At 34.0% G+C, this 10769-nt stretch overlaps 1 protein-coding gene across 2 annotated transcripts; it reads right to left on the bottom strand.

Annotated features, from left to right (window-relative positions):
- Positions 1-21: 21 nt before the first annotated feature.
- On the bottom strand, positions 22-7901 carry LOC110648057 (casein kinase 1-like protein HD16). Of its 2 annotated transcripts, none has more exons than XM_058149019.1 (16): positions 7010-7901; positions 3951-4082; positions 3781-3854; positions 3594-3663; positions 3411-3466; positions 3241-3312; positions 2802-2896; positions 2631-2697; positions 2386-2515; positions 1992-2210; positions 1710-1840; positions 1255-1429; positions 1036-1126; positions 795-952; positions 517-705; positions 22-435 (listed from the first exon to the last, which is right to left on the bottom strand). In XM_058149019.1, the coding sequence occupies exons 1-16, from the start codon at positions 7439-7441 to the stop codon at positions 376-378; spliced, it is 2151 nt and encodes a 716-aa protein (XP_058005002.1). In that variant the 5' UTR covers positions 7442-7901; the 3' UTR covers positions 22-375. The 2 variants fall into 2 exon arrangements, with proteins under 2 accessions (XP_058005002.1, XP_058005001.1); XM_058149018.1 differs by having other exon boundaries at positions 1710-1852; positions 7010-7900.
- Between the last annotated feature and the right edge of the window lie 2868 nt (positions 7902-10769).

Genomic DNA, 10769 nt, shown 5'->3' with positions numbered 1-10769 from the left:
CAACTAATTTGATCAAATTGGTAAGGTACAAAAAACCATCACTTCCATACTAAACCAAAATCAATCATCCAAGAAGAGGACCATGAATCCTACGAGATGTCATACCTAGTGTAATTATTCAAAGACTGTACAAAAAGTTGAAAAAATATGCCCATCGGAAGGCTTTGCCGGATCAGACTTTGGTAGGAGAAATTTTACATAAATGACAGGCATAACCCAGAGCTTCTATATTTTGATTACAATTGATAGAAGAAAGAGATTTATCATCAAAATTTCTCCCAGCCTAGACAATGCCACTTCAGAGTACACGGTTTTCTCTTCTCAACCACACAACTATAGGGAGAGAGAGAGAGATGAGAGTGAGAGAGGTGTCACTCATGAGACTGTTCGCCCATAGCAAATTGATGCGATGTATAAATTCTTTGCCCACTTCTCCTGCAAGACCAATCCCAAATCATCAATACAGGAAAATCAATAACAAAGATAGATTCTATGTATAATAAGCATATATCTCACCTTGACATGGGCACTGGGAAAAGCAGAAGTTCGAAGCGTCTCCTGCGTTTCATCTGGCGGTTTCCTTCTTGGCACGCTAAGAACGAAAGCAGCCTGATCCCAAGTTGCTGCAGTTGCTGTAATACGATATGCATGATCCCACCGACGATGTATGCCCTCACTAGGATAAAGGAAATCAAGTTCAACAACCTGAAATTAATTACACAAAATAGTCAGTTTTCCTCGCCTTGTCTACCTGAGAATACAATGCGATATAGTATCTGAACATTATGGATGACCTGGTGTGCAAACCCTGAACCACGAGACATAACAACTCCCCATCTACTCCCCGAGGTGGCCATTGCAGTAACATGGAAGCCCTCCTTCCATTTTTTGTTAATCCATTTGAAAGGAAATGAATCACTAACTTTATACGACTGCTGCAAATACTGAGTACCTGAACTCAAACGGAATAAAATCTATCAAACAAAACTAAGCATATATCAAATACAAACCAAACATTTATTAAGCTTGACTAACCCTTAGACATAACAACTAATGAGCTTCCATTAGCAGCTCCAGCTATGGCACTGATATAATAATTCTTCTCCCAGTGCTCCATTATCCATTCCTTCACACAGGCCAAAACATTCAGTTACATAGTTATTATGCACATTCAGAACAATAACAGCTAAAAAACATTTTCAGTATAACCACAGAAGACAATTACTTAAAAGTAGTTCAAAGACAAGTATGTACCTTGTGAAGAAAATGTGGTGATAGTTCATATATTTGTGCAGTGTAACCAGTACCAGCATCCATAATCAGGGCCCACAGATTCTGACATGAAGCTACACTGCTAATAAATAAGCCATCCTCATTTCCTTTTTCAATGTGCTGGGCAAGCCTTGCATCAGCCACATTATAGTGATACCTACAAAAGCACGTGATAGAAGCTTCTGAGACTCCATAAATTATATGACTTCAAAACAAAGAAATCAAGCTGAGCGTGACCCCACCACAAGATTTAAATAAGAAATGGAAACAACAAGTCAACAAGGGGCTCCCATTTTACACTATTCCATTTTTTACAAAAATTTAAGAGAGATTCATAATGCAAGCCAAACAAGAAAAATGCCTGATTATATCAACAAAACAGTGCTAAAAACATAACAGCAGACCATAACCAAGGACTTTATGCATATGGTTTATACCTTTGCTTCATAGGTCTACGAGCATTGTAAACACTAATCCATTGTGTTGCTGGCATGCCCATTCGAACCTTTTTCTTTGGTTGTTCATCATCTTCTTCCTCCATAGACAACCGACCTCTCTTATGACCAACCTGATAAATAAGCTTCACAAGAATTGAAGCACATATTAGCTTTTCACAAAGTTTAAGTACACCAAAAGCTAATTTCAATGGCTCAATAAATAAACTCCAACTCATAAGCCATTAATAAATAAAAAGAAAAAAAAGGAACAAACTAATGTACCTTTTGAGCACCTTCTGTGTTAATTGGCCTGATATCTGGATTTGGACCAACAATCCCATCAAAAAGGGAAACACATTTTGCATAATTAGGTTCTTCATCAAACTTCAAGTTCACCACATATTCAACAAACTGTTTGAAAGGCTGCGGACAGAAGCAACAGAGACCCTCTGGGGATGTTGCCATCTTTTTCTTACAGACAAGAAAGCCCTTATTCTCTCCCTAAGAACATCATGATGTTAAAATAATAATAATAATAATAATAATAATAATAATAATAATAATAATAATGCTATACACAAACAATGATACATATAACAACAAGTGTATGCTATGCAAAGAGAGGCCTGGAAAAGCAGGCGGCACAAGATTTTGTGTATTAAGAATGAGAACCAACCTGGTATCCTTGCCAAGGTAAACGACCTCGGAGAAGGAAAATGAGGGTGTAAGCAAGCGATTCTAAATCATCTCTTCTACTAGCTGTTCTTCCCAAATGGGCATGCACACTAGCATAACGAACTGTTCCTCTGTCAGAATAAAAGAATCATCAACCACAGAGCAACTAATTAAATAAATGATTAACAATGGCAGGCACAGCAATTAAGATGGAGATTTTAATACCAATAACTACAAGAGCCATACCTAAAAACATCCGGCCTTTGATCATACTCAACATGAAGACCACTTGAAGTATCTCGCCATCTGGTGGCTGATTGCACAAAATTATTCATTAAATAATGGGTCAGCAGTGAATATAGTCATGCACACATTATAATTTAAGGGGAAATAAAAATAAGTTGAATTACCAATTACCTAATCCAAGATCAACAAGAAATAACTTTTTCTCATCAGGAGTTCCTGGAGGTCCAAGAAGAAAATTCTCTGGCTTTACATCTCCATGAACATAACTGCAAAAATTTTGTGTAGCATTGAGAGTTAACAGTTTTTTTTTTTTTTAAACAAAAATACAAACATATAAAAGACACTTGTCTCATCCCTCAGCCTGCCCTCAAACTAGAGGGATTATCGAGTGCACCCGGTGCTCATGCACCCCTTCCTAAAAAACATGGATCCCACCTTTCTAAAAATAAGAATAACTGATTTTTTGTATATAAGGGAGCACTATAGTACTCCCGGTGTACTCCCGGTGTATCCTATAATTAGCCCTCAAACCAACCAAATCAACCTTAACAAAATACATCCACGGATGGGGTTATAATATAGAAACAGCATACACAACCCAAAAACTTACCCTCTAGAGTGCATCTTCTCCAATATTGATATTGCTTCAATGGCAATACAAGCAACCATTTCAGTGGACATTCTGTATATGCATATAAATATATTTAAAAAAAAAAACTCAACAAATGCACAAAATGATAGAACGATAGATAGCCACAAAAATTGAGAAATATAACTCACGTATGAGAGTTATTATTCCAAACATCCCACAAGCTTGGCCCCAGCATATCCATAACCTACATGCATAAAAGTTTTCCAAGAAAAAAAACATGTTAAGACAGGGAATGGTAAGTTATTATAGAAATGGAGTTCCACTAATCCCAAACCAGCAGAAAAAAAAAAATAAAAACCAGGATAGCATACCATGACATAGTAGTCACCTTGTCGACCCTTGTAGTGTACTCGTGGTATTCCATGACTGCCCCCAAGAAAGCTGTTGCAAGTGATAAAAAAAATAAAATTGCTTCAGAAATATTACTCCAGCTAAAAAAACAAAGAAAAATAACGTATAACAATAACAACCAAGCATGAAAAGCATAATCATACTCACCTATAAACTTGCCACTCATGTGGTGGTCCATAGTTACATCCCTTACTACTTCTATGCTCAAATTTTAAGGCCACCTAAAATCCAAATGTTCCAGGCAGTGAACAAAGTAGAAGCATGAATGAACAAACACCGAACACAATAATCCAAGCATGAAATGGTAACTGCAATACCTCTACAGCTCCAGGTCCAGTTCTATCATTTGAAGTAAGAGGAGAAAGGCGTCGACCAACATACACTTGACCAAAGCCACCCTTGCCCAACTTTTTTTCTAATTTGTAAACTGGGGAACCGCCAAACTGAACCTGTGGCATCACAACCAAGGAATTGAAATTTAAAACTTTATCATTAAGGAACATAAGAGACTGACAATGAAGTGTTTGTTACTTTGGTTAAAACATTGAAACTTAACAAATGCACAGGATAATCTACCAAGGAGAATAACAAAGAAACACACTTGGTACCAGTAGCAGAGAAACACAAACACCAAACATGCATGTATTAACCAAGTGTAAAGGATATACACTGTATGTGCTCAAAGAACACTGTTGGGGACAAACAGTACACTCATCTAAGAATATTTTATATTAACAAATTATATTGACTCATAATGTACTGAGTGCTTTTAAGTTTCATATTCAGAATGAACAAAGACATAGCGTACCTAAGCCTATGAAAACAAAGAACACCAATATAGTACTTATTCTGAAACGGGAAAGTCATCTTTAAAGGAAGGGAGAAAAAAAAAGGCAACTATAGCCGTTATTCTGAATTCAAAAAATTATAGCAGATACAGTATAGACACCATCATAGAACCTTTTTATAGTTATTCAACAATTAAACTGTTATTCCTTAGTTCCTGAAACAAATAACTACATCACATAAAGCTATTCAATCATGTAAACAAGCAGTCTCATGTCTAAGATTGTCACAATTCTAACTCATAATTCTCAATAATGTCATAACAGTAAATAGCTAGCAATAATTGTACACAGTAAACTGCAATAGTCAAATCAATAGAATTTTGAACCTACAATAGACCATGGTTGCTATCCTGTGCCCACCTGCCGCCCACCCATCCCTCTATCTTCTAATCATTTAAATGAACTACACATTATTCTACAATAGCAAGACATAAAAACTAAAATTTCCATTTTTTAATCTTAAATTTCTTGATTCAGTTCTACAAGTCAACCAAGTGCAGGGGACCAATCCCCTATTGCAATATAGATTCACATTCATGAAAAGGTCAATATGTATAAACATAGAGTGCATGATATATCTTGGTTCAACTGCTTGGCATTATCCCATCAGTAACAGATCTTAACTTTTATATGTTCAATGATCAGCATATAAAATTAGCAAATCATCATTCCAAAAACTGGCCAATAATTGGGGTTGAAATACTAGAACCAACCAAGATAGGCTAACCCCATGGTGCGTTACGTGAGTACCACTTGCAATACCAAAAATGATAAACGCAAGCTGCCATTAAGCACACTTTAAGTGCAATAGTTTAATAAATTGATTATTCCCTCCAGTTTCTCTACAAGCACATCATAAATTTAGCAAAGGAAATATTACACCTATTCACTCAAGTTTCACTACAAGCAAATCATAAATTTACCAAAAGAAATATTGCACCTAGAGAATAGAGTTAGAGATGAAGTTGTTACAAGCTATTTAGTGATCACTTTCAGGATATATTGTCTAACCACATACACTTATGAAAGGCAAGTATGCCTAAAGTAAGCCTTTTTGAAGGAAAACTAAAGATTAACTACCATCTGAGAAGATCAATGCATGCAGATAATGATAAAAATATAAGAGAATTTCTTTTAAGATTCTACATAACCAACAAGAACACACATAACCACACACATTGATACAATATAAAATACTCACATATAATATATACCCCTTTCATTAAAAAAATATATACCCCACCAATGAATACCCCAAGAATATGCTATTATCTACTTTTCCTATAAATAGGGCCAAGCATGGTTTCAAATAACAGCCGTTACATTATTTACAAGTTTTGGAAGGGCCTAGAGTTGCAGGTGTAAGTGTAACAGCCGTTATGACCATTACGTAATGGTATCGGCCATTATTTACTGTTACATAATGGTAACGGCCATTACTTTAATTATTTCTTTATTGCAATCACATGGAAATAGTGTTATTTTGCTTCTATTTTCTTTATCTATGTATTCTCTCTTCCATAACTGCTATATCTCTCATATTCTCTCATATTCTCTCAAATTTTTCACACAAATTTCTCCTAAATTTTTCTATAAAATTTCCCCCTTGTTGTTTGCTAAGCTAAGATCATCATTAAATATCTCTATTCTAGCTATAAATTATTTAATGCTAACTATGTCTAAACATGATAGATCTAATATATTTATTTGATGTATTTGTGTTTATTATATAGTTGTGCATTTTAGTTTTATTTGTATCTACCAATATATAGCCATGCCATTAACATTAAGTTGTTAATGTTATGGCCGTTATAGTACTGGCCGTTACCTGCGAACGTGATCATGACTTGAAACCATGGGGCTAGGTATGAGGAAAAGGGGCACACATTCCTTCCTCTCAGACCTTCTCTCTATACTCTCTCTCTCTCTCTCTCTCTCTCTCTCTACTAGAATACCACCCCTCCAACTTGAGTATGGAAGGATCCTCCCCGGTGGGCCTCTTACCATTCTTTCTTTATCTGCAGGTCCCCTACTGAGATGGCGAAAGTGGGACTCATAATAGTGAACCAGCACATTCAGGCTTCAATCGCACATTAAAACAGTCAGATCATATTCTTGATTTAACATCCTCTATCCCCAGACAACAACGGCACAAATATAATACAAAATTTGCAATGCTACTATCAAAACCCTATATTTTTCAAACAACAACACCCCATCAGGTACAGAAAACCCCTTCCAATTCCAAATCAGTTAATGTATCCTTCAATAAAATATCCTACTTAACACTCAAACAACCCGTTTGTAAATCCAAGCCCAAAACATAAATAATTTTTTCCTTTTACCATATCATAAAAATGAGGAAGTGCAATTTCTACCATTAAAATTGCAAACACAACTCATAGCAGCAACCTTCACCCAAATATCAAACCTAAACTCAAAACTCTCCAAAACAATTAAGCACCTATATTTATATACATATATCGACAAGTTCACTTAACATAAATGCAAAGTTAAACTCAACAAACCTTCTCAGGAAGTGGAGCAGTGCTCCCCTCATCTTCACCAGCATTGGCTTTATCATTACTTTTCCCGCCACTATCGTAGTCGTCCATAAGCTTTTCTCCTACTTCCTCCTTCTTTTCCGCCCCTCCACCAATAGCGCCAACACCAGCAACCGCCACTCCCCCTTCTACACCCCTATTTACCCCGTGGTTCGCCGTTACCGCCGCTGCCACGACTGCAGCAACAGCAACTACGTTTTCATCCACCGGTTGCTGCTGGTCCTTATCGTTATTGTTGTTAGTATTATTATTTTTAGGTGCAGCCCCCGCAGCAGCTGCTTCCGCGCGCCTTCTGCGTGTCCTTGTTGCGATCGCCTCCCCTGCCTCAGTCGGATTTGCCTGTTGCTTTGCTGCTGCTCCCCGGCCCCTGCGCGCTCCGCTACGCAGCACCGGCATCGTTCATTCTCTGATTACGATTCTCATCACAAAATGTAAATTTTTTTTTTAATAAAAATCCTCACTCTTCACACACCTAAACCCAAAGCCAAATCCGCGCTCCACAGCCAACCCCAATCGATCGACTTAAGAAACAAAACACCAAACGGAATCCAAACGGCACCTTTGAGTTGGCAAGAAATTTGCGCTATCGATCGCAAGAACGGAAAACCCAAATAGCGTCCAAGCCGTACAATGATCGAAGGCAATAGAAAGCTGAACAGAGCACCCAGAGAAATTGAATGCGAGTAGAAGCAGAATGCAAGAAAAATTAAGAATCTTTAGCGCAATAAATTGGCGAAGAAGGAAATATTGAAACAAAAAGAAATTAGGTATCGCCTCGCAGGGAGATGAAACTCAGAGAGGGACAGAGAGCTTTGAGTGCTTTGGCTTTACAGGGAAAGACGGGGAGAGAGATATTTTAGTCTGAAACTCTATTTAGAATGAAAATATTATAAAATCTGGACATAATTACGTGGCAGATAATAGAGCGTTGATAAGGATGACATGCACGGCAAGATTAGGGATTTAAGAGGCATTTAATTTCCGGAAATAATATTCGAAAGGAAAGAAGATGAAATGACAACAATGGGCTTCCAGTGGGGTTTACTACAAAACCTAGCCCACTTATATGTGGTTGTGATATTCAAGTGTGTGTTGGTGCATGTTTTAGTGGTGGGCTTCATCGATCTTAACCGTTGGCTTGCTTGATAAAAAAAATTATTGAAATTGAAAATGTAATTATAACCTAAATTAGTATGATCAAAGATTAATTTTACTTTAAAAAAGATGTTGGTTAGGGTCGAGTATTCGGTTTAAATCAAATTAACCAAATTGAATTGTTAAAACTAAATGATCATATTTTAAAAATTGAGTCAAATTAAAATAAATAAAAAATCAAATCAAACCAAATTATTTTATTTTGGTTTAGTTTAGTTCGAACCAATTAATTTTTTAATTTTGATAGATTTTTTAATTTATACTTATTTTCAAGTTATTTGATATAATTTTAAACTTAATAACTATTAATCAATAAAATTAAATAATTTATATATATAATTATATATAATTCATAAATTCACTATAAAAATAAATCAATTTAAAAATTAATAAAATAATTCAGTTTACTTTGATTCAATTAATTTTTTTCTCTCTAAAATTGAGCCAAACCAAAATAACTAAAATTTTTAAAATGTAAAATCAAATCGAATCTAATCGAACTGAATTATCTTAAAATCAAATTGAATTATCAAATAAAGATAGTTTAATTTAATTTATTCAATTCAATTTAAATAGTGCTTATCTCTAATATTTGTGGGAGATTTTACATAAAAAAACTATATCATCAAGGAACCTATTTGGTATTGTTATTAAATCTGCTGTTGAGAAAATTATTTTTTTAAATATATTGATTAGAGAGTGTTAATAAATAATTAAAAATTAATTTTAATTAATTTTAATCACAAAAATAATAATATAATAAAATAATTTTTTTTAATTTTTTTTAATAATATTTAAAATAATATTTTTATTTAAAAAAATAATTTTACACTCTAAAATTCAATACCAATAAGGAGTAAGATCCCGATGCATTAAAGAAAAAGGTACACTTAAAGATCATGAATTGCGGAACGCCTGAAAGAAAATTGATGAACCCAATAAGAAAGCCAATTTGCCCAAGTATTGGCTTCAACATAAATATGTCGTCCGTGAGCATGCCCCATAGAACGAAACCACAGCTACTCAAGTCAAAACTATCCTATCAAATAGATTGACATTCTTGCAGGCCATCTAGGCCCAATTAATGAACCATAGGATTAATGGGCCTTTTAAGGTGCCAAAAATTTCACCAACAAACCCATCACTGAACATTATAAGCAAATGCCATGAATACCAAACATTTGGTTGATGATTGATAATTTTTTTTTTTTTTTTTACAGTTCATAATAAAGATGAAAGCTTCAAATGCTATAGCTTAAGGGTTAAGCACCAGATTTATGTTTCCCACTTGGCAAACATCCTTAAAACAGGGGTAAATCAATGAGAAAAAATCATGCCCAAAATGGATAAGATCAACCTGTTCTAAATTGCAAATGTTGATCCTAATTAAATTATTTAATTATATTTGTTAAGAGTAGATGTGGAGCCCTAGTAGAGCAACAATAATCTATAAATCAAATTATTTCTCATTAATTTTTTTTTTTTTTTTTTTTTTTTAAAGTTCATAATAAAGATGAAAGCTTCAAATGCTATAGCTTAAGGGTTAAGCACCAGATTTATGTTTCCCACTTGGCAAACATCCTTAAAACAGGGGTAAATCAATGAGAAAAAATCATGCCCAAAATGGATAAGATCAACCTGTTCTAAATTGCAAATGTTGATCCTAATTAAATTATTTAATTATATTTGTTAAGAGTAGATGTGGAGCCCTAGTAGAGCAACAATAATCTATAAATCAAATTATTTTAGGGTATTGCAATTGAAATATACAATTTTTGTAAAAAAGAAAGAAATGAAGTCAATGAAAAAAATTAATAAAAAGAGATAAAGAAGCCTAATATTTTTTAATTCCTAGTTCACTTTATTTGTGTTGGATTTAGGTTGGATTCTGTAACTAAGTTAGAGGATATAAAGCCACTATAAAGGAATTATTAAGCTCAAGATAACTAAATAATAAAGAAAAAAAAATAATTGTACTGGAAAGAGAATTAGATAAGCTCAAGATCAAAGGTATCATGTACTGTGCACTGAAAAAATAATAATAAAAATGATGTTTTATTTAAATAAATGCACTAAGTACAATTTTAAAATTAATCATAATTAATTTTTATTTAATTATTTAAAAAATAAATTTAAAAACACTACGACAAATTTAAGATTTAATAACGCTTTTTTAATATCATTTTGTACATGATATTTTTTTTTCTTTTATTGAGGTAAAATACACGCACACCTAAGTCAGACACAAGAATTAACTACTGTTAAAATCATAACAATTTTAATAAGATTCTTATTTTCATATAATTTATACACATACACACTCCACAGGATTATGAATGATTAGCTCACCGTGCACACGCCCACGTGAGACCTCAACCATAAGCCAACCATATCAGCAACTCCAAAAACGGACTCAAGGCCTACTTGGTTAGAGACTAAGTGTTTTAGATAATAAGTTATGCATAATAACGTATATTAGTATTATAAATCAATATAAAAATATTGTAAAAAATTTTAAATTATGAAGTTTATACGCGTTGCTAAGTGTATATTGATAGTTTTTATTAAC

Source organism: Hevea brasiliensis, chromosome 6 (genome assembly GCF_030052815.1).
Source record: "Hevea brasiliensis isolate MT/VB/25A 57/8 chromosome 6, ASM3005281v1, whole genome shotgun sequence".
NCBI classification, from domain to species: Eukaryota; Viridiplantae; Streptophyta; class Magnoliopsida; order Malpighiales; family Euphorbiaceae; genus Hevea; species Hevea brasiliensis.
The sequence above is the reverse complement of the archived record's forward strand: the minus strand, read 5'-3'. Positions and strand labels throughout refer to the sequence as shown.

What these genes read in the sequence shown, in the direction of transcription:
- LOC110648057 (XM_058149018.1), bottom strand. Translation starts at nt 7,441, where the DNA reads ATGCCGGTGCTGCGTAGCGGAGCGCGCAGGGGCCGGGGAGCAGCAGCA. An exon ending in AAGGTGACTACTATGTCATG is followed by an intron (nt 3,467 to 3,593) that starts GTATGCTATCCT and finishes TTATGCATGTAG; the next exon opens with GTTATGGATATGCTGGGGCC. An exon ending in TTCCCAGTGCCCATGTCAAG is followed by an intron (nt 436 to 516) that starts GTGAGATATATG and finishes TTGGTCTTGCAG; the next exon opens with GAGAAGTGGGCAAAGAATTT.